General features: G+C 28.0%; 1 protein-coding gene across 1 annotated transcript in view; it reads left to right on the plus strand.

The window, feature by feature from the left end:
- LOC107450171 (cytochrome P450 4c3-like) overlaps window positions 1-25453 on the plus strand; it is a 35535-nt gene extending 10082 nt beyond the window's left edge. The window contains exons 3-11 of the mRNA XM_043041980.2: window positions 5514-5599; window positions 7914-8101; window positions 11169-11235; window positions 13364-13490; window positions 15044-15226; window positions 16393-16566; window positions 22153-22219; window positions 23078-23257; window positions 24841-25453. Of these exons, the coding sequence (XP_042897914.1) occupies window positions 5514-5599; window positions 7914-8101; window positions 11169-11235; window positions 13364-13490; window positions 15044-15226; window positions 16393-16566; window positions 22153-22219; window positions 23078-23257; window positions 24841-24998 (1230 nt within the window). The 3' untranslated portion in view covers window positions 24999-25453. The remainder of the gene's footprint in view (window positions 1-5513; window positions 5600-7913; window positions 8102-11168; window positions 11236-13363; window positions 13491-15043; window positions 15227-16392; window positions 16567-22152; window positions 22220-23077; window positions 23258-24840) is intronic.
- The last annotated feature ends 371 nt before the right edge of the window (window positions 25454-25824 follow it).

Consider the following 25824-nt stretch of genomic DNA (forward strand, 5'->3'; position numbering starts at 1 on the left):
TTATTATTTTTATAAAGCTACAACTGTTAAATTTAAATGTAATCGATTTTTAAACTTCAATTTCTCTTTTTTTTCGCAAACACTCCAAAATGCTTAAATGTTGACCAGTTTATAAAAAAAACTGTTTAGTAATTAATCAATATATTGTTAATATATTGATTAATTACTAAACAGTTTTAGAGTTCTTTAAAAATGGTCACAATGTCTGCTTAGGATTCATGAATTTTTCAGTCGATTAGTTTTTTAAATAATTCTTTCATGATATTGTTTATTCCTCCGAGTATCTGTTTGTTGTTCCAAAATCTTCAATGTTTAAATAAGTAAAATTACTTAGAAAATATTGTCTTTCTTTATCTCAAAATTACCGACAGTTGATGAAGATTTGTTTCGAATTCTCAATATCATTACATTTATTCCATAGCTTGGAATTCCTAAAGAATCAATTATGAAAAGTTTCTTGCGCACTATGGTTAATTCATAACTAATTTGTAAGTAAAGTTTTCTTTAAATCTATCTTCCGTAAGAGCATATTTGCGAAAAACCTAGCATAACTTCCCTCCAATGTCCAGTTAAATTTTATTTTTATGATTTTGAAATCATGCTAGTTGTAAATGGTTACAAAACCGTAAAGGTAAAAAAAAAATGTTCCTAACCGTAAACTTTATGGTTCATTGGATGGACAGGCTCCCGGTTATTTCATCATAATTTCACAATGTAAATTTTAGAAGTTTACTATTCTGAATATGTAGCATGAGTGACACTAGACGCTATTACTGTTGTATATCGATTTTTGAAATAGTAATAGCTTATTTCAGTAAACTGTAACATACATGATATTTGAAGTTGATTATTATAACTATCGTTCACCCGTATCCCCAACATCAATAAATAAACTTGTATGGTGAATATTTACCAATTATTAGAGAATATGTATCCAGTTTTCGTATATCGCTCTCCCTAAAATTATATTACAATTATAATAGTAACCCGGATTCTCCCGTTATTAGTTATATAACACGTTATATTAAGTAGAATAACTAACTTAAATAGGTTTAGGAGATTATTAAACATGAAAATGTTTGCCAGCGTTTGTAGAGCTTTGTTTGAATATGAAAATTGTATTAATGGCTTTAGCTCGAACTAAATTAAACATTAGCTTATTTTTTTTAAATGAGTACTTCACCGGCTCATGAATAAATAATAAGTAAAATAAGAAATAAGTAAAGAAAATTTCATATTAATAAAATTCAAGCTAAAAAGGAATATATTAAATGACATTTTATTATTCTAACTGAATACTTTCGGAAATCATGTCCTATTATTTTAAAAAAATTAAATACGTATAATTATTTGAATTAAATTAGAAAATGTTTTAAGAAAGTAACTCCTAATAATCTGAAGTAAAGTAAATATTCCAATAACAAAAAGCCTATCCAAAATTAAATACGTTTAAACATTTGAAATAAAAATTTTTAGAAAAAATTAAGGAAATCATGCTCTTATAACTTTTTGTTATAATATGTAGCATGTTCTTTTAACTATAAAATTAAACGCATTTTATTCCTTGGGAAAAAAAAGTATTTAATACCTAAAAACAAATTTTAGAGTTTTTTTACTTTTTTGTAAAATATGTATGAAAAATATATTTTACATGCTCAATGTAAGTTAAATGAGAATTTTAAATCATTAGGTACATCTTCCAACAATTATAAAGGAAAGTTTTCAACAATTATAAACATTACGATCTAAGTAAACTTTAAATTAAAAAGAAGATTTTTACACTGTTTCAGGTAGAAAAGAACAGTCAGATGAAGAAGTTTTAATGAAGAAAACTCTTTTTCCGCTGATTGTGATTCGTATAAAAATTTTTGTACTTTTTGAAAAAAGTCAGACCAATAGCTCTTTTAAAATGTCTTTTATAGTAAAGTTAATGTTAGTTGCATTTCATAGTCTTGAGATTAAGTAGGTCAGTTTCGGTAAATTGAAAACTAACTAACAATGCCAGTTTGTTTTGTGCCTAATTTGATGTTTCGTGTGTTTTACTATACACTGAAAAAAATATACATTTCTTTAAAGATATTCAACCACAAGAAGAAAAAAAGTCTGGTGAAATTACTGTTCTGTATGGTAAAGACATTTATGATGAGAACATAATTTCGGTAATAAAGCCGAAATATAAATTAAACCATTCCTATGTTTATGGCTTCCATACACATGGCACCGATTTTTATCGAAAATTCTAGTTTTCAAAAATTATGGTTCACACATTTTAGTAAAAAAGTAAAATCGGAGTGTAAACAAAACTGAGTAAATAGCTTTTATACTATGGTCTAAGGTATCATGATAAAATTACCAAACTTTTTTTGCATTTATGGAATTTTAACACATATTATAAAAAAAACATTATTTTTACCAAAATTATAATCAAAGTGCTTCGGAAAAAATGACTGTGCTTTTTGGTGTTCCTATAGAGCTAGAAACACAATAAGTTTTACCCTACCCTGGAAGCAATGCATGATTTATAGTCTTTTAGCTGAGTCCAGAATTATAATTAAATTATAATTAGTAGAATTAGTTAATTGGTATAGTTAAATTTCCAATGTATTTCTTGGAAAATTTTAAAAGTATATTTAAAAACTTGGTAACGGACAAGCATTAATTTGATTTACTTCATTGAACACACAAATATTTGAGATAAAAAGATACATGTATGCTATTGTTATAGAACATTGAAGTCTTGATTGCATTCGGAGAAATTAAAGTTGAACTGTCCTAAAGTAGCCTCTAAAGATGACTAAAAAGTATTTGAAGTAAAAATCCAAATGACCCTAATCCTTCTCCAAGAAGTTTGTAGTTTGAGAGGTTCAAAGTTTTGACCCATGTTGAGTATACTTTCTGCCTATTTCGCCATATCTCAAGAACTTTTTCTGCGAATCAAAACATTTTGCACACAATTATAAAATTCTTATATCAAAAGATTCACGCAAAAAAGAAAACATTTTTTTTAATAATTATTTATCATTTTTGCATTATTTTATTTAATGATAGTCGAAAGCATTTTGAATTGCAAAGTATTCAGTTTTTTGCATAATATTAAAGAATGTATATTTATAAAGCAAAATATTAAATATTTATGACAGAGGTCACATTCTTCTTGAGAAATATGCGATTTTTTATGCTCTGTACGCCATATATGGTGTGAATCGGTTCGAAGTTGTGATTTGTATAAGATGTAAAACTTTTCCCTTCAAAATTCTGCAAAATGATAACTACATAACGTAAAATCCTTTTTTTTTGTCAATAATTACACTCCACTAGATCACTTTTTAAATAGCTAATATTCTTAAATAAAAATCAAAGGGGGAATTTAGTGAATTATACAAGTATTAGAATAAAACTTCATGGGACCACATTTAGTTGTTTAACTTTCAAACTGGCGAGAAATCAAAATTCCATCAATAAAGCGTGCATTACCATAAACAACTTCGAAGAATAATACCAATTCGATATTAGTATTCATATCACCGTTTGCGGTGTTGGTTCATGCAGCTGCCTAAATTCCGGAGATTTCCTTTCTCTGGAGAAAATGCTCGATTTGTTTCACAATTTAAGTGAAATACTCATTCGTTTCCTTTAAATTTGTTTAAATGCAAATTCTGATTTATTCTTACATTATTAATAATTAGCATTATTAATTTGCGGAATGAGAAAAATAAATGAAGACCATAAATCGTACAATTTATTAAATCCTCTGCATATTTCGGTGGCACGTGATACGCATTCAACATTAAGACAAAACACAAGTGATGTAATAACAGTGAGACAAAAATCTGCGATACAAGTCAATAAAGGTTTTGCTAAATAATGAAACAAACATACAATAAACAACAAACAATATAGACTGAACAAATATACTTTCAGACAAGCATAAGCTGAAAACATATAATCGGTAGTTAAAAATTAGCAACTTTCTAGTTCTTGAAGAAATGGCGCAGCAATTTAATCATTAACTATTTAATGTTTTTGATGATAGGTAAAGCCCCTTCGGAGATAGAGGTTAATGCATGAGATGAATTTATTTATTCAGAATGCATATTAAGTATTCATAACATTTCATTAGGGAATATTATTAAATTGACTATCATAGCCCTTCATAAGCCCTTCATTCCAAGTTTGACTTTAGGACTAATAAAAGCCAGTTTTGAAAAAAAAGCTCGGATGCCCATTATTATGCCTTACAGAAAAAAATAACGAATATAAAAATATAGAGAAAAAAACCACAATGAAAATGCAAGTTCCAAAATAAACAAACAACAGCAAAAAGACCATTTTGATGAAAATTATTAATTGGTGATGATGTTATCTTGTATAAAAGTAATGGTTTAAAATTATAGTTCTAAGATACACACAGTATTAAAGTATGCGACAACATCAAATCCAATAATCAAATTCAAATTATTGCATATCACCAGCTGAATATTATCGAACAAAAAAGATTTTTAAGTTATCCCGAACACCTTATAGTAATCTGTGATAATAGTGTTAATGGGAGGGGGGAGGGTTTGTGAGAACTTAAGTTCGAATCCCATCGGCGGAAGAATCCCCGTGTATTAAATGGTGACTGGTTTCAAGTTAATTATGTCGAGGTCACAAAGTCCTCCAAGTTCCCTTTACAAATCAATACCTCGAGGGGAACAGGATCGGAGATTGATCATACTCCGGTTCGTGTCAAAATTGCGATTTGAGGATGAATGGATGGATGGTTTGTGAATATGTCCCATCTGCACAATGGTCTATGACGTATGTTTGAGACAAAAGTCGAATTCTTAGCAATAGATGGTGCCACTGAAAAACAAATAGAAGCACCTCCCCCCCCTCTTGTCTTAATAGAAAATAACAAGAATAGTATTTTTTAAAGAGTAAATTATAAAACAGGGTTTTAAAAGTGAAATTTAAGTTCTTAACATGCTTTTTAATTGTTACTTTGAATGACATTTGTTCGTCAATAAGTGATGAGCTTATCAGTCTATCAGATACTCATTTAATATCTTTTTTTTGCGTATATTAAATTAAATTTAATTACAAACAATTGTAGATTTATTCTTACATAAGTTAAAGCCATTGCAACTAAATTGAGTATTTGTCATTCGTAATTAAAAGAAAAATAACAAATTCTTAAAAATATTTTCATGATTATTTTGTTATCTAACTTGGACACTTATATAGATTCCAGTTATAAGCATAAAAATAAAACACAATATTTTTTTTTTATAATTTTGCAATAAATTAAGTTATTTTTAAACATAAATAACAAATTAAACAATATGCGATGAGTTAGTTAAGTATATAATTCTCCATATAATATATTATATGTATAATATATTACATATCCATATAATGTATAATTTGTTTATAATTCGCTGTAATTTCTCCATTTTTAGTTATTTTTTTAATTAATTTGAGTGTGCGTCATTTATTTCTGAAATACTAATAGACCTTAATGTTTTTTTCAGCTGATTTTGAACAGCAATACAGTACTGAAGAAGACATTTATGTATGCATTTCTAAACAATTGGTTTAAGGAAGGTTTAATAACAAGGTAAAACTAAAGTTGCGTTTTTATATACTTCATATTTATAAATCTTACTGTTTAATGTTTTTCTCAAAAACTCCATTAGTCCATAATTTTTTTTAGTAGGGAGAAAACTAGTTCACATTTATAAATCTTACTGTTTAATGTTTTTCTTAAAAACTCCATTAGTCCATCATTTTTTTTAGTAGGGAGAAAACTAGTTCACATTTATAAATCTTACTGTTTAATGTTTTTCTCAAAAACTCCATTAGTCCATCATTTTTTTTTAGTAGGGAGAAAACTAACTAATTGACTAGTTCTAGAATCCTAGACGAAAGTTTTATGAAATAAATAAAATCTAAAAGCTCGATAAGCAATATTATTGTATTATAATCTTAATATATATTATTAAAGCTTTTGCGAGTATTGTGCGCAAATGTATTTTTTGTAAAACCTCAATACAAGTAAATCTTCACGTAAAAAGATTAAACTTTTCTGCATAGATTTTTAACAAATGCTTTAAATAAAATTAAGATATGTTGAATAAAAAAGTAAAGGGTTTCGTACTAACCATTAATTTCTATCATCATGTTTACTTTCGGTGAATTTTATTTTTATTTAATCGGGTGAATTTTATTTTTATTTAATCTAAAATCAACTTTAAAATATGTTAACTTGCATGTTCCATAAAGCTTTAACCGAAATAAAATAAATTATTATTAGTTTTTCGATAGTTTATGTAGCATATTTAAAATCGGACGTAAATGCACCTTTTGTAGTGATACAGTGCAAAAAAGTGTTTCTAAAAATTTAAAAAAATAGCTCTGAAGGCAAATACTGTTGAAGTTACAAACTAAGGCAAACAACGTTAAAGAGCACAAAAATATTTATAAAATACAAAAATATTTTATGCCTTAGTTTGTATTTTAGCACAAAGGTCGCCCACTCTTACTTGTGTATTTACTGTTGAAGTTGCAAATCCCTTGTACTCATTATTGAGCAGTAACTTGCTCAAGATTGAACAGTCTCAAAAATGACGCATCATGACAAAATTGCATTGACGTGTAACTCACATTATAATCCTAGTATTTTAAACCAAATGTGTGTAACAAAGTCTAATCCAATGCTTAAAAACATTCGATTAATTTTTAGTAATTTAATTAACCATTTGTCAAATTGAGACAAAATCTTTGCGTAGAAGCGAAGGATACATACATTATGCAAGAACTTATATTGATTAAAATTTTAAAGCTAGTTGAACTATAAAATTGTGAAATTTCAACAACCTTAGGGAAGTGCATAATTGAACCTTACTGCAATGGAAATAAATCTTTTTGTATGGCTAAGAAAAGCTTGGAGAACAGGCCGTTAATTTATGCCACCAACTAATTTCCTTGAGAAAAAAAAGCCTTCACCGAAACTGAAATGAAAAGGCAAAATTAGCCGAATTTACTGTTGATTTCTACAGTAATTGCATAAGGCGTTTTAACTCAAATCGGGGACGTACTCCTTTTTCCTTGGTGGTAACAGTATCAGACCTACGAACACAGAAGTCCTTGGGTTCAAATTCAGCAGACGTCAAAGAACTAGCAACTCTCCCATCTTTAACAGATGTCAGCACCATACCCTTTCACCAAACTCCACGGTTCGCATTCATTGAAGAAACTAATTGACAAGCATAACGCTAATTTATGGACACATCAAAAAAGAGAGTTTTATTTCTGCGACTGTATAGAGTCAAAATACACCACGGTGTAAAAATATATATGTCATTTGCAAATTTTTACAACTATGAGTACCTGAAATAAAATATCCTTTAATTAGTTTGATAAATATTGTCTGAAAAGTTTAAAAAAAATTAGGGTTGAGGAAAAGTTTTAAAAGACAATAATTTAGGGTTAAAGCTTGAAAATTGTTTTGTTACCTTTTAGTAGAAATAATGTTAACATTGTAGAATTTTTCTAAAAATTATTCCAAAAAAAAATTATAATTTGCTTATTATAAAAATTAAGTTTTTATTTATTATTTTAAATAATTCAAAATTCCTACAAAAGGATTATTTATTCTTCAGACAAATTGAAATTAGTTCAAAGGAATTTCATGAAAAATCGGATATTTTCTTTTCTTTTATTTAAAGATATATTTGAGTTCATAAAATCTAGCTTTTCTCGATTAAATTTAGGAGTATATAAATAATATAATATTGGTGATATTTTGAGAGCATTCAGCATAAATATAAAAAAAATTCAAATGTAAGGTTTAATATATCTTCAGAAATGATGACCGATAAAAAAAATATGTTCCTTAAATACAAACTAAGAATTTTTTTTCTCTTTTGAAGTTCCGGCTCTAAGTGGAGAGCTAGACGAAAACTGCTTACGCCAGCTTTTCACTTCCGCATTTTAAGTGATTTTCAACCAGTCATCGACGAACAATCCAGAATACTTACTCAAGTACTGGATGAAAAAGTTGGCGAAATATTCGACGTTGTTCAACCAATCACCTTGTGCACACTCGACATACTTTGTGGTAAGACCATTATTATTTCATATTATTTTATAAATTTTTTCCCCTGATTTTCATTTTTTCTGGCTCCCAGAATTCAGTTTAATACTATAGAAAAATTCCCCCCCCCCCAAAACTTTAGGAATTAGTTTTCTTTGTTTTAGTTTTAAAACTTTCACAAGTAGTTAACTAAATATATTAAGTGTAATTAAGGTTATAATGGGTGTTCCAAAATTACCGCTCTTAATACGTATACTTAGAATTCTTGCCAGAGACAAAGACGAAATGACTGCACATAAGGGACTGTTAACAATTATCTAAGTAAGGTTAAAACAAAGTAAACCCATCAAGGCCTAATAAATCACCACTGAGGAAAGCTGTACCAGCATTGGAAGAGAAAGATCTCAAAGACGATTGTAAAAAACACCTCAAACTTTTACCGGACAATCAAACGTTTACATGTTTTTGATGCTTTTCAACCTGTCTTTCTCACCAATAGTGTCTCGTAAATTTCTATATCATTTTTTTTGCAGCTTAAATATTAGTTTATGTTATATAATTGTATATTTAAGTAATGTAAAGTTACATAATTATAGAGCTAAATTCTTTTATACATACTGACTTAATTTTTGACTACGTTTCTGAAACCATACATTAAGGGGTTGATTACGGAACGTTTTAATTATACATACGACACAGGTTCAAATCGTAGCAACTGCATTTGGTTCAGTCACACACTGCGTTCATGATTCTTAAGGATATGGCCTAAAAACCATTTATTCGGTTCAAATTACGTTTCATTCTTGTATGTTTCAATAAATGTCTTGTAGTAAAAACTATAATTTTGAAAAACTGAATTACTGGGAAACAATTACCAAATGAACGGAAAAATTATCAAGCAAATGGTTTAATTACCATATTGGGTGCACAAATAAGTTTCCGTCTTTCATCACAAGATGGCACCACAAGAAGGTTATTCAGAAATTGACTGGCGTTGAACGTCTTATTGTAAGTTTGTTCATCTGAAAACAACATAAACTTAAAATATTAGTGATTCCGTATTAGCATTACGTAATTGTTTTCATGTCAAATAATTGTCATTTGAGGGAACTTTTGATTTACTTCTTTAATTTGAAGAAATCTGCAGATGAGGCGCATCGATTGCTTGGAGAAGTATGTGGTTAGACTGCTTTAAATGAGAGAAGTGAAGTTGTCGTTAGTGGTTTCAGAAGTTTAAAAACGATCAGTTTGACGTGGAAGAAAAAGAAGGCAGGGGAAGGCCGAAATTGAAAGAAGACAAGGAATTGGAAGAATTATTGGAAAAAGATTCGTCCCAACACAAAAAGATTTTGCTCTTACATTACAAGTGATTCAGCAAGAAATTACTTATCGTTTAAAATCTCTGGGAATGAACCTAAAACAAGGAAGTTGGATTCCATATGAACTGAAGCCACGAGACATTGAACGTCAATTTTGCATGAAAATTGATTTTGCTATTTGGAAATACTTCAATGGGTGAATCCCCCCGGATTCACCAGACCTTGCCCTTTCAAATTTTTAACTTTTCTGGTCGGTGGCACATTTACTTCATCAGAAGAAACCAAGCAACGGATCGATTCGTGGATATCCTCGAAAGATGAAGAGTGCTTCCAAAGTGGTATCCAAATGCTCCCAGAAAGACGGGGGAAAAAAGTGCCTTATAATGGAGAATACTTTGAGTAAAAGATAATGTACGGATTTTTCACTACAAACTGCTAATTTTTGATTGAAAACGGCGGGAACTTATTTTTACTCCCAATATATTTTATGGTTCTATTAACCAAAATTAAGTTTTTGTTTTTTACTAGGTATCATTACTATACAGTATGGTAATTTTACCAGAATTTGTTTTCTTCGTGTACAGCCTACACTCTCAATGATTGATTCTCTTTACAGTGTTAATTTTTTTAAACAAAAATGTGCAGGTGAAAGCTAGTTTATTCAAAAGTCCTCTAGAAAAACAAGTTTTCTTTAATTCCTGACTTTTAGGTAGAAACAATAAATGATTATTTTTTTATGTAAAGATAGGATTACTTTATCTAAAAAAATGAAGAATAAATAAATTCATAAAAAAATAATTTTATAATAAAGTAAATAATTGTATAAATAAAGTCTGTTTTGTAATTATCCCCTTAATACGCATGCATATTTTTCGAATTATCGTCAAGCGAGTATAAACATTAGGGATTACAAATGAATATTTAATTGTAGAAAAAGTAAAATCATTACCATATTTTGTTGAATCATTAGAGAAGAAAGTGGGATAAAAATTTAAAATTAGTTTAATTGCATTTTGTTCATTAAAACCATTACCATTACCATATAAGCGAAAAAATTACCAAATGAGTGGTATAATTACCATATATTTTAAGTTTTACTAACCAAAATTAAGTTTTTTTTTACTAGGTATCATTATTATACGGTAATTTTATCATGATTTTTTTTTCTCCAAGTACACACTGCACTCTCAGTGATAGACTGATTGTCTTCACGTTTTAACTTTTTTGAAGCAAAATTGTGCAGGTGCAAGCTATTTCATTCAAAATCATCTAAAAGGCAAGTTTTCTTCCCACTGCTATTAAATCAACACAATAAATGATTGGATTGTTTTTTTATTTATTTATTTTATTTTTTTTTTTGTAAAAAATAAGATTATTTTATCTAAAGGAAAGAATAAATAATTTTATCAACAAATATTTTTTAATAAGATGAGTAATTTCATAAATAAAGTCTGTTTTGTAATTCTCCCCTTTAGTACTTACGAATATATATAGAATTTTCGTCAAGAGAGTGTAAACATTACGGATTTCAAATTGTTACCTAATTGTAGATGAGACAAAACCAATACTATATTTTGTTGAATCATTACGAAGAAAGTAGGATAAGAAAATTAAAACAAGTTTAATCGCATGTTGTTTATTAATAAAAGATATTTTAGTAAATCTCTAGTTTGACTATATGTTCGTTAATATTTTATTTTGAAATAAGTATGCAAGTAGCTCAAATAATTTTAATTACAGGAATTTAATTAAACTACTTTTATTAATTTCAGAAACTGCTATGGGTATTAAAATTGAAGCGCAAAGAAAAGATTCAAAGTACCTTGAGGCTTTAAAAGTGTAAGTATTACATCTTATATATCAATATTTTAGAACGATACCTCGGAAATGCACTATATCTTGACCATCATCAAATACCTGGGTATGTGAATGTTAATGTACCGGCAATATAAAATAAAATAAACAATATGCATAATCTTTATTTCTTGTGTTTATTCCTTTTCTTATTCCTTGTCCTCAAGTTTCGAGATAATAAAAACTTTTAGCCTTGATAAAATTATCAAGGGTGATTTAATAATTTATTCCTTGATTAATCTAACTTTCATAAAAAATATTCAAATTCTTAGCGTTTTAATTTTCTGCCAAAAGAAATGCAGTCTATAGTTACTCATCTACTATTGGTTACCACATGCTCTTGGAACCTTCTTCTACTTCGATAACATTTAATGGTTGTCACATGTCATCAATGGCGATGGGGTGGAAAGTCACGGGAGGTTGCTGTGACCACCCAAACATTTTTACTTTTCTTCAAATTTTGTTTCTCCTTTATGCATATTTAAGCAAATTAATTTTATCTTATTTAAATTATAAAACAATGATAAAATTATAAAAAAAACTCATTTTTATTTCTTTTAAATTTCAATTTATTTCGAGTAAAAATTTCTTAAATCTACTACGATTGGGGAGAAATATAGCAGCGGTGGAAACCTCAAATATAATTAAAATAAAATATGAAAAAATACAGACAAAAAAATTAGGGTATTAAATAAACTTAGAAGAAGAGAATGAGAATGATATCCTTCATGCAAAAACTCTTCGATGTAAAGAGAAAAAAATTTTAAAATCAATTTAAAAAAATTATCAGTAGTAATTTTAAAATAATTTTAATTTCCTCCGTTTATGTACCGATGGTTTTATTTAATGTATTGAAGTATTATTAATTTTTATGTATATTAACTGGAAATATTAGGCATAAAATCACCTTTACTATATCCGTATCTACTTTATTATTGTTCACTTTTTAAATTGAACAAATAAAAATATTTTAAATAAGATCAGTAGACTTTTTGCTACATTAACCTATATTTTCACTTAAAAACTACTGAAACTATATTTTCACTTAAAAAAAACGATTCTCAGAATGCATCTTTTATTTTTATTCAGTTTTCGATGAGATTTACCGATTGCTAAATTCATTGTTTTTGATTCGTGAAAGAGTGAGAAATCGTCTTCTTCTTATCTACGAATTATTATTTTTTTCTTTTTTGTATTTATTAAATGATTCATTATTTATTTTATTTATTGCCTAGAATAAAAATAGCGGCTCTTTTGGGGCTAGAGGGTTTACGGAGGTCAGAGCTCCATAATGTGGCTATTGCTTGTGGCAATGTGGTCATCATTGCGCTCAGGCCGCCTTAACTTGAGCCCAGGCAAACTGGTACCCATCGATCTGAAGCTGGGCGGGCTTCAAGACGCCACTGAGAATCGCCACAGAGACGCCACTCCTGTTCCTCATAACAGTTCAATGCATTGCCGATTGACCAATCACAGCTCATTGACTAAATAATTAAGTATAAATTCGCTAAATCAGTTTATTGGAAGAAAAATGATCATGTTGTGAAAATATTAGAATCAAAATAATTTTTATAGAAACTAATGAATTACAAACTTTTTAATGATTTAGTAAAATTCTAAATTTTATTCGGCAAAATGGGTCGACTCCCAAAAATATAACTTCGGTGCCCCTAATCTTTTATCAAGACATTCCTGAACTATAACGACTTTCCAAACCAAATTAAAGTTTTAAAGTTAATTAAATCTAAAACAAAACCTATCCTCATAAAAATCCTAATTCCCATTTTAAAAACATCATTTAGACCCTTTTTTCACCAAATTGTGTTTTTGAAACAAAAAGCAATGAAGATAATATTTAGATTAAAAGGATCTTATTATATACCCAAATAAACTTTGAAACAAAATTTAAATTAGTTATAAAATAATAATTTATAAATATTGTGTTTTTATTTAACTTAAATATAATCTTTAGGCTGTGTTGGTAAAAGTTTAAATCTCAATTTAAATTTATTTTTAGAACTTTATGAAAAACTAAATTTTAGAACGCAGATTTTCTGCTTTAAGAACTTAGTGAAACCTTTATTACATTATGTATCTTGATGTTACCTTCTAGAGCTTCTGAGCAGTTTTCCGATAGAATAATGAAACCTTGGGTTTGGACAGATTTTCTGTACTATCTAACACCAGAAGGGAGAAATTATAAGAAAAATGTAGCAGCAATGCTTCAATTCACATCAACTGTGAGTACTACGTATTTATAAATGTACTTAAATGACAGTACTTTTTATTCAAACATTTATCTCGCTGCCAATACTTTTTAGTTACAAACGTATTCATCTGTGAGTACTTTTTATGTAAGAATGCAACAAATTTCTAAATTTAGTCATTTATCCAAATATTCCATTTCATTATAAACTTTTATGCAGCATTATATTCCATTTTATTGCAAGTAATTCCTTATATGTTGAAATAAATTAGTAAAATGAAACTATTCTTTGATAAATATTTAAAATAAGTTTCGATCATTTATAAATTATTTTAAATATCTAAGACAATGCATAAATGATAATTTAACTTTATAAAAATGTCAAAAATTATATTATTTTTCGCATAAATTGCATTTTGATAAATACATTTGTTTGGTTCATAACAACAAAGGTTCTGAAGCCATGATTTTAATAGGTTCTGGCAGCATAGTAATCTCTCAGAGAAGTCAGAGTAGAAATATTTATAAAAAAAAAATTATCTTCAAAAATTTATCTTCGAAAATACCGCATAAGAGCTTTCTAGTTTGTTTTAAAAACCAAACATGTAAACTCTATAATGCTATTGTTGCGTTTTCCTCAGAAAGAAAAAAAATTTTTGTAAAATAGTTATTGTTTCAAAGTTTTAACTAAATAACAGATGGAAGCTTAAAAACTTTTTTCGATTTACATCCCTGATGGCATACTATAGTTCTAAAACCATTCGTATTGAAGTTAAATACCTTCACACATTATTTTCGAATCCAATTATAAAAATTCCTTCAAACTTTAATTTGAACACTAAATTTTAAAATAATCATACTATTTGATTAATCTATTTTCATTTAAAAGATTTTTTTTATCAATTTTTGGCACAAAAAATTCATTTGATAGAAAATGCCACTCATGAAAAAGAAGTGGAATTTTAAATTTTTCATTGCTATTCACTAATGTAAGCAAAAAGATATTAAGAACTTCATCAGAAAATTTAAACCTTTATTTTTAAAATTTTGTTCCACAGTCTCTTGTATTGCATATAAAGCGATGACTTAATAATAAATATACCCTGTCTATACTATACTTCACGAAAAAATAGTTAAAAGACAATTTATTTAATTGTTATTTTACCCTATTCAAATAAAACAGTCTAATAACCATAAATAAAATGGTAATCAAACTTTGAAGCACTTTCCAATGCCCATTACCTGACGAAAAACCTAGCTGCTATGTCCAGTTAAATTTCCTTTATACGGTTCTATAGCCACACTAGTCGTAAACGGTTTCAAAACAGTAAATGAAAAAAATGCTCTTTACCGTAAACTTTACGATTAATCGCATAGACAGACTGCTGCCGGTTATTTTACTGCAATTTCAGAAAGAAAATTCTAATAGTGCACTAATAATAACTACGTTTTAATAATAAATATGTCTTAATGAAAACATATTTTTGTCAAATGGTTAAAATGCTTTAGAAATATTTTCAAGGATATAATTTATTGGTGGAAAGCAGTTTAATCCAACGCATTATAGAATCACGAATTTAATTTTAGGTAATTCGTGATAGAAAAAAAGAAATGCTAAGTAAAAGCTATGTTGATGTTTCTAATGATGAAGATCTTGGCGAAAACAAGAAAAGAAAAGCATTTTTGGATCTTCTGTTAGACGTCCATATCAAAGAAAATATGTTAAGTGAAAGAGACATCAGAGAAGAGGTGGACACATTCATGTTTGCAGTAAGTCATTATATATTACATCAAGTGTTTGAATCAAGTGTTTAATTGCATTTGAAGAAACATAATTTTCCTATTCCAAAATATGCAAAAGCAATCAATGTAGTAAGATCTAGCAACTATCCAGTGTCTCTTGTAATTTTCTTTGCCACTAACGATTCTTGACTATTGTAAAATACTGTAAAATATTTAAAAAAAATTTTTCGTACAAAGTTTAAGCAGATAAACATCTTCAATCAGTGAAATATTATACTATCGATGCAAGAATTTGAGTTTAATTTAGCTGATTATATTATTAAACATTATTGATTTATTATCAAATATAACTGCAATATTATTAAAAAATATTTAAGATAATATCACTTAATATGTATCTAAGATTAATTACAGGTATATCTCAGATGGCAATGGGCTTTCCTTTCGAGAATTTTGCTTCTGTTAATGAAAAGTAGCCATTATAGTTTACGGTTAAAAATTTGCAAATAATCAACAAAATAATGCATTACAAAATATTGCATGGATGAAATTCTGAGCAGAATTATTCTCTAGGAACGAAACCACACAGATTAGGGACAAAATATGTGAGATAAAAATTATTATAAACAACAATTTTTCTCCCACACCACAAATTTACGAGAGATTTTGTCTCTTTCAATGAAATTTATTTTTATGATTTTTCCTTCATGGTTGACTCTTGATTTTCATGTTTGATCCTTTTTAGCAACCATGCTATATTTTTAATGCACGGTAGCAGATGCTACACCTAGTATTTAACAAATTGACTCTTATAAGGGTAAAATAAATTGAATAAAAGTCCAGATGCTTGAGAAATTGCAAATCAAATGAGAAATAAAGAAATCACAAAATTAAATAACTATACCTAAAGATAAAGATTGATTTCAAAGTGTAGGCGATAATAAAACTCACTCAAAGTCTTAGTAATTGAGAAATATCTTGTCATTAAGAAATGAAAAAAAACAGCTAAATTAGATGTACTGAACTAAAATGAAAATACTGTATTTGCTTTCTACAGTAAAATCATGCGTGGAAAAATAAGTTCGCCTATCTTTAAACATTAACTTTAAAGCGTTCAATTATCTTAAATAAGTTAGTGACATGACTATGTGACATTAGATATTGAATATATATTTAGTAAAATTTCTTCCTAGGGTCACGATACGACGGCAATGGGTATCAGCTGGGCCCTATATAACATAGGCTTAAGACAAGACATCCAAGACACAATTCACGAAGAACTTGATCGCATATTTGGGGATGATAAAAATCGTCCAATTACAACTAAAGACGTAAGGGAAATGAAATATTTGGAATGCGTACTTAAGGTAAGAATTCCTAATGGGATAGGTTTTCCTACTGAGAAAGTTTTTTATTAAGTTGTTTAATTCTTAGATTATTTTACATGCATTTGAATTATTTATTATAAAAATACGATAAGTTACAGTTTGAATTTTTTATTAACTTTAAAATTAAATTCATCATGTTCGAAAATTTCAGTTAATAATATCTTCAAATTCGACATCTTATTATTTGACATTGATTTATTATGCTACTTTTCTTTTTTTAGGATAGATAGTAACATATCTCGCCTGTTTCGATCCTTGTAAGCTCTAACAAATTCTAAAAACAATAGCTTTGTTAAAATGTGATGTTTGTTGGTGATTCGCAATATTATAAGATATGAATTCTTATGTGGATTAACGGAATCGCAAAATTCATGTATTCGTCTATGGTGTTGCTATGAAGCCAATGGAATCAAATTCATCGAATTTCAAACAGATAACTTTGACCTCACAAAGGAACTACGTGGTTGACCGAAATCAAGGACGACCTTATAATGCCTATGCCCCATCTTATAATGCCTATGAACTACACTGGGGAACAATATATATAGCATGCGATTTTCTCTTTAATGAAACTAAGATATTTTCCCTTCCTTCACATCAAATCTGAAATCGATTTTTCTCACCAAGTTTCTTTTTTAATGACATTTTTAGTCTATTTTTTGTCGAAATGTACGAGTTTAAAAACGTTATATATAAGAGAGGGTTCGCGTAAATGTTACTATAAACTTCTAGGAGAGTTTGAGGCACATCATCAGGATTAAAATTGCGATTCCATGCTCGGAAATGTCGCCATACACCACTAAGGGGTGCTTCCCTATTATGAACTGTTTCTCCTTGTGCTTCTGAACAGGCCATAATAGGGTAGCGCCCCTAACCACGTACGAGGACATTTCTTGGCATGGGCTCGTATCCAATGAAATTTTAATCCTGGTGATGTGCTCTAACTCTCCTGAAAGCTGGTCGCAACATTTACGTGACCTCCTGTTACATATAATGTTTTTAAACTCTTACATTTCGACAAAAATAGACTAAAAATCTCATTTAATAAAATCTGTAGTGAAACTGATTAGGAGCAAAACTGATTTCAAATTTGAAATCCCTACATCTGGATTAGGCATGAAGTATTTGCACAAATGCAATAAAAACTTATTCCTCAGTGATATCATTGAAGTTCAATGTTAGCAAATATACGATTCATTCATTTGACAAATAAGAAAAAGAAAAAGTCAGATAAGTAGATTCTATATGATTCCAGGGACTGACAAATGAATTTTTGTGTCACGAGACTCTTTCAGTTAGAACTTTAAATTTCTAAGGCTTATTGTTTCTTAGCAACAAACCTTAAAAACATTTATTTTTAAATTAATGTAAGCTTGTTGTAAAGTAAGTTTATTTTTAAAGTAATGTTGAACACACTAGTATAGTCTAAATATGTACTTTCATCAGTAATTGTTTTCATAAATCTAGTAAAATGTTGAACTTATGACGTAAATTGGTGTCTCTTATCGTTATCGTTGTCCCTTTTATAGATTTTTTATGACGCTCTATTTACAAGCAAAAATATATTGCGGTATTTTTTTTAATTCTAGAAAGTAGACTGGTGTTGAGCTAGAACTCCGTTACATTATCGGAGTTATATTTGATATTTGTAATAAAATATAATTAAAAAAAAAAATATTCAACTCACATTCAAAAATGTAATAATAATTTACTTTTAAATTAGAGAAAATTCAATGATGAATTTCTGTTCCTCTTCTAGATCTAATATCTGCATATGAGAGCAAATTTGAAAAATTATTGACTGGAAGTGAGTCACGATCAAAAGATTTTACCTTTTACGTAGAAAAAGACACCGGTGTTTCATACTGAATTTCATAACAATAAATTATTAAGATGCTAAATATAAAATGTTTCACATATTTTGACCTAGATAAATACAAAATAACGAAAAAAGTATGAAAAATACGTTTAATAAAAATTCTACGTCAAAAGGTAAAAGAGTAGAAAGTTATAAAACTATTTATTAAAGTCCAGACATTTAAGAAATGTGCATTTACTAATGATGTTTCTATATTTTAATATCAACATTTATCTTATCAGGGGTCTGATTAAAAGAAATTTATATCTGTTAAGGTGTTTACGGGAACTTCCCAAAATTTATTTTCATAAGAAAAAACTCCATTCACAGTAATCTATAGATGTCTTGCACTAACTTCACAATATTGCTTGCGACATTTTTCAGTATCTTTTCAAAATTTTCACAAAAAATGGACAGAACCTAGGCGGAAGAAAAACAGATGTAACGATATGTTTACATTCTGTGAATTTTGAGTAGATTTTTTTTTAAAATTACTTGTACAAAAAGGCTGGACAAACCCCTGTTATGTTTAATTTCGTTTAAGCATACTCTCTCTCTTATGAAAATAACTTATTGTAGTCTATGTATAACTTATGAGCTAATTGTAGTCTATCCATTTGTCTATTCATATAGTCTATATATTAATCCGTCAAAAACATCCCTAATGTACAATATAAATAAAAATGTTAAAAAATTCCGTATCAAATTACGGTAAAAGGTGCCAGAACTCAGATTGTCGGTACTTTTAACAGTATAATTCATTTTTACCGGTACATGTCACGGAACAAGAAAATCTGATGTACCGTAATTTTTACCGTAATAATTACAGCAAAATCACTGAATCACTATAATTCGATAAATATTATGGCACAATATTGTACGGTAAATATGGATTTAACGGTAAAATAGATTTTACGTATGTTGCATCCAAAGAGCTGGTACTTTATGCCGTACTTTGATCCGAAATTTTTTACAGAGTAGGACAATGCTTACGGAATTGAAATAAATGTATTTATTGAAATCACTTTTAATTCCTTGCAGTTTTTATTTTTATAAAAAAAAAATTATTAAAATCTTACCCATTTATAATCTTTTTAATCTAAGCAAGTTTTGAATGAGTTATTTTCGTAGGTAATAATTACTTTCTGTTCATCATTTTGTAAGCCATTAAATATGTTGCGAATTTTTTGTAATGACTAGAAGAGTATCTTTCAATAATGAGCAAAATCTTAATCTTTTAAGATGTTGAGTTAGCAAAATTGCTATTTGTTTGAAATGTAGCAATTCAGACTAATTACTTATCATACCCCGAGCTGAGCTCAACGGAAAGGAATATTAATTTCCAATAATCTTTCGTAATTTTTCTCTGGCATTTTATCTAAAAATAACGCTTACTTATTAAATACCATTATTGAATTCCATTATTTAGCTAGACTAAATGAAGCCCATCGGGGAAATTTTGTTCACGTAGATTCTAAAATCTCGTAATTTAATTCTTCTTATATAAGGAAATGTGAATTAAAATATAACTTAATTAAAATGCAAATAAGTCTAAATTAAATATCTTTGTTTGATTTTTTTAAAAATCAGCTTACCGGACCATAAAAATCCGAACATGCCAATAATTTGCTAAGTTTGACCACGTTAAATTTGAATTATTTTTATATTTTTTTAGAAGGAAATTTGTTGAGAAATGTGTGAATTATTAATATTTGCGCTAGAAACATGACTTTATTTACCTGAATACCATCTTTCTTAGAGTGCAATAATTGAAATATCCTTCTAGTATGCTCTTTACGGGATTGCTTTGATTGCGATAAGTTTATATTGCATTTAAATTGATTTTTTGAGGAAAGTTTATTGGAATTTCGTTATATTACCCAAATGACTTAGAACCACTGTAGCTCAGGCGATAGAGCGTTCACCTATCATTGAAGTGCCCCATGGTCGAATCCCAGTGGTGCCTGGTTGTAACAAACTCTGCTCTTGGCTCGCCCCGACTACAGTGCAGATTTAAAATAACCTCATGAGTTAGGATCCCCTTGGGTCGCGGTGGCTCAGGGGTTAAACCGTTCACCTCTCGATGAGGTTACCCAGGTTTAAATCTCAGCCGTGGGAGGTTGCTACGAATTCTGTTCACGGCTCACATTGACCACAGTGCTGACGTAAAATGGGTAGTAGACGAATCATTGGTTAGAGACCCTTTGACTTCGGGCTAACTATTGGAAGTTTTAGTGGTTTTGCTCTCCACGTAAAGCAAATGCGGATTAGTTCCATTAAAAAGTCCTCCACGAAAGCTAGTTATCCCAATGCTTGATCCAGGATTTCCCTTGTCTTCTAGATTTGGTTCAAAATTACAAGATTACGGAGTTGAACATTTATTGTTGTAAACTCAGCATTGGATCCGTTTTTCAACCCCAGTAATAAAATAAAATAAGGAAACTGCTTAGTCACATAATGCATGTAACCAATGAGTTACTACGGATGAGAGCCTGCCGGTACAGATTAAAACTATACAACAAAGCTATTTCATGAGCATTGTGCCCTATTCAAAATTGCAAAAATAATATTGAGGCAAGTTGAGAATGGAATATTTAGAACTACATTTTGCAAGTTTTTTTTTTAATTTAAAAACAAAAAATTACAAATTTCAATATGGGGTCAAATTAACCGAATCATGGTACTCCGAGAATTAAGGTATCCAAATGCCTCCGGAATCAAAATTTTTGAAATTTTTAATTAAGAATTTTTTTTATATACAGATCGATGTGTGTACTAAACACTGAAACATGCTTTTCAATTAAAAAAAAGTATGAAAAGAAATTTAAATAAGAGAGAAAACTAGTTTTAAAAAAAAGACCAAAGATGGACCTTTCTTCGAAAATCACATAACTTTGTTAAAATTTTGTATTTATTAAATATTCCAGCTTTTTTATTATTCTTATGAAAGTTCAACTTAGAGAATAGACTAAGCATTAGACATACAATTTATATTTTGATTTATTACAGCAAATATCAAAATTCACTAAGAGATCGAAAATTAAAATTAAACATTTTTATTTTACGTTTAAAATGTAAAATAATAATTTTCTTTTCTACATTCTATTATTCCCTAGAAATATGTCATTCATGAAAAATGTAAAGTAATTTGAACTGAAATATTTTAAGATGTTGCATTTAGGATGAAGTGAAATAACTGAAAAATTAGTTCTGAGAAAAAGGACAAAAATGACACAGTTAAAAATTTAATAACCGATATAGATGTTTTTTTTTACATATCATCATAACTTCCATTTTATTTGACTTAACAAAGATCTAACATTTTTTGGAGGAGAAAAGTTTATAATATATTTTTAAAAATTTTATTTTTGTCAAAAAATTGGCTTAAAAAAGGAAGTCAAGTACAGCAGGAACATTTCACTGTGACTTCTAAGAGGCATTAAAGTTGGGCATGTAAAGTATGATCACTAAACTACACTACAATATCTGAAGAAAAAATAGGTAGAATACCAAGTTTTTCGATTTTAGAAATAAAATTCTAGAAATAAAAGATATTTACTTTATTATGTTGGCAACAATCCAGACCGTAAATGATCTAGGGGACACCACTGTAGTAGAATATTTAAAAGGTCTCACAAATCCTATTAGTTGTTCTGATAAAGAGTATTAGTAAATAAATAATGGCATATAATATATATTTTTTTTAGGAAAGTCAACGCCTATATCCTTCTTTACCCGTTATCGGCAGAGAATTAGAGGAAGATATTTCTATTGGTAAATAATTCAACTTCTTTTTCTTCATAAATATTCTTGTTTTTAACGAAAAATTATTTACATGGATAATCACAGTAAACATATCATTAACTCTATAAATAACTTAAAAAAAAGGAAAATATTGAAATGAGAACAACTGATATAATAATGTATGACATGTTTATTTTAAAATAACTTGATCTTGATTAATAATTATAAAATGCTATAAACAAAATTTAAAGCAGAAAAATTAATTTAAAAGAATAAAACAATATACCCTAATGAATTATCTATTTTTTAGTATTTTTCAAAAAAGCTTGTAGCTCTTTTTCGATTTTTGATACGAAGTTTTGCGAGTATATTCGCTCTACATCGCTTTTTCTTCTTTTAGGAAAGAAAAAAATATAAAATTGTGCTATTTGAAATATTTGGAACATTTATTGTTTTATATGAATATACATTTAATACTTTTATTTATTAAAAAATGCATTTTCATTTTTAAACTTATAAATTTACTTAAAGTAATTAATAAAAATTTATTTGCTATTATGAACAATCAAAGGACTTATTTTATTAAATAAGTCCTTTCTTTATTAATATAACTTATTTAATTAATAAGAAAAATAAGGCAATTATTGAAGATAGCTGATTTCTAATAGTGAACTTAAAAACTTTTTTAAAATAAAAGAAAAAGTATCGAAAAATACGCGAAAAAATATAGTTCTCTGAACTATAGTTAGAGTTTCATAATTACGTCAACAGATGGCCAACAATATTGAACTTAAAAACTTTTTTTAAATAAAAGAAAAAATATCGAAAAATACGCGAAGAAATATAGTTATCTAAACTTTAGTTAGAGTTTCATAATTACGTCAACAGATGGCCACACCATACCTGCTGGAACCACATGTTTGCTGGCTACATTTATGCTTCATCGAAATCCAGAAATATATCCAAATCCAGAAGTTTTTGATCCTGACCGATTCTTACCTGATAACTGTGCTGGTAGACATCCTTTTGCATATGTGCCATTTTCAGCTGGTCCACGAAACTGTATAGGTAAATATATTTTCTTTCTTTTGACCCTAATTTTGAATTGTGATGAAAATTTTCAAAACATTTATCTTGTTTCAAAATTAATAATTCATTGCTTTTCAAGCATCTAAGAAAATTTTAATTTATCATATTATGTGTGATATGCTACTTGCAAGCTAATAATAATAGGATAGAGTAATTAAATAAAATTAATATAAGCCAGTTTCTAAACATCATTGCATTAAAAATAGTTAAATTTTTAAACAATAGATGGCACTACCACCAATACTTTATAATAAAGTCTTAGTATCTCCGTAGGATATTAATCTTTTATGTTCGAAATAAATGTTCGAAATTCTTGTTGGAAATTATTATTATTATTACTTCATGTCAAAATCGAGTGAACAAAACTATACTAGTTGAAAATAAGTTAAAAATTGGGCGTACTTATTAATGAAAAAATATTTATACCCTTCTAATTACAATTAACAATTCTCAGCCAATCTGTAAAAGGGAAAGGCAGGCAAGTTTCGTAACATGAACATATTCACTATTAAATTCTGAAAAAAGAAAATATTAATAATTCTTAAGCATTGACGTGTTAAATATTTATTTAAAATTTACAAAATTTGTAGATTTTATGTAAGTACTTGCACACCGGCATATATTACGTCGACGTAATATATTTGACATATATTACGTCTCATATATTGTATAAAAAAAGTAATTACTAAATTCCTCTTAAAATCTGAGTGTTATAAGATCGTTATTTTTCTTTACGAAATACAGGAGAAAAACATGGTACTATTTTGTATAACTTTAATAACCCTTTAATTTTATCTTATACAGTTTCAAATAAATTAATGAAACATTGTCAGATTTTATCCATATTCAATGGAAAGTTTAGTGTTCTGCTATATTTTGATAAGGGCAGTGAAATTTATTTTGAGGAAAAAATCAATTATTTATCTATCGTAATGTACTTTTATGTTTGAAATTCTCTCAAATCTTATATATTTAACAAGAGGTTTTATCCCTTATTTACATAAAGTATCTAAATCCATCTATTATTCGAGCTGTTCCAATAATAGATGGATTTAGATACTTTATGTAAATAAGGGATAAAAACTAAAGGGTACTGTAGTATACTTAGGTAGTTTCTGTACAAATTTCAGTTATACAAAATTTTTAATCTATTTTATTTCATTTAATAGTAAAAAAATAAAATTTCTTTACGTTTTAGTCGTAAGCTAACCTTCAATAGAAAACGTAAGAAATTTTTATCAAATTTTGAACAATCTTCTTTTAGGCCATTTTTATATCATTCATTGTTCTATGCCAGTAAAAGAATAGAGATTTTACTGTGTTAAAGTACTTTTTAATTGAAAAAAGACATATCAAAATACTTTTCAAGGTACAAGGTTCCCCTTACAACAGTCGATGAGTCGTGCAAGATTTGAAATTTCATTTTAAGACGTTACTTACAAAAAATGTGCTGATTCTAATTTTAAAGGAAATATTTTAAACATAAGAAGGATAAACAAAATCAAGATAAATTATTTTAATTTTTGATAGTGATATGAGAGATATTAATTTCTATTTTACAGGTCAGAGATTTGCAATGCTTGAAGAAAAGACTGTTGTGGCCAACATTCTTCGAAAATTTAGAATAGAGAGTTTGGATTCTAGAGACAAATTGCATTTAACAGCTGAATTGGTATTAAGGAATGATGGACCTTTGAGGATAAAAGTACATCGAAGATAATGTTACAGAGGTTCAAAAGGAAGAAGAAAAAAAATTTTACACTGTATAACTTTTCCTCAAATGATCAGATTTTCACACCTAAATAACATGCAGTATTAATTGGTCTATCGTCTCTAATCATGCCAGTTAGTTTGCGAAGACGATATTTTAGACTACGAAATCAGATAGGTACTAACCCTGAATATCATTTTAAGACGTTTCTTGCAAAAACTGTGCTGATTCTAATTTTAAAGGAAAATCTTTTTAACATAGAGGAATAAATAAAATCAAATTGAATTATTTTAATTCTAGATATAAAGCATTAGATTAGGATTCTGGAGACAAACTGCATTTCACAGCTGAATTGATTTAAAGGAATGATAGCCTTTGAGGATATAAGTAGATCGAAGATAATAGATCATCGATGTTACAGTGGATAAAAAGAGGGAGAAAAAAATGTTCCCTTAACTTTTCATCAAATTTTCACGCCTAAATAAGATTCAGCTTTAATTTTTCTATTGCCTTAATCATGTCAATTAGTTTGCGCAGGACATTATGCTAGGCTACAAAATCAGGAAGGTGCTAATCCTAAATAATTTTTTTTCATCATATTTGAATTTTTGTTTTCCGATGTATTGAAAATTTCAAGCCTTTGAAATCTTAGCTTTTTCTTTTTGGATAACAAGAACTGTATTCCTCCACATGTAATCTCTGTTAATTTAGCCTTTCGTTCCAAAGCTATTCAGATTATTTAGTTAGCTTATTGTGGAAATTGCCATTTTTATTATAATGTTAAACTTATACAGTTTTAATTAAGTCAATTTTATTTTAATTACCATGACAACAT

The sequence above is a fragment of the Parasteatoda tepidariorum genome, chromosome 3 (assembly GCF_043381705.1).
Source record: "Parasteatoda tepidariorum isolate YZ-2023 chromosome 3, CAS_Ptep_4.0, whole genome shotgun sequence".
In the NCBI taxonomy this organism is placed as follows: Eukaryota; Metazoa; Arthropoda; class Arachnida; order Araneae; family Theridiidae; genus Parasteatoda; species Parasteatoda tepidariorum.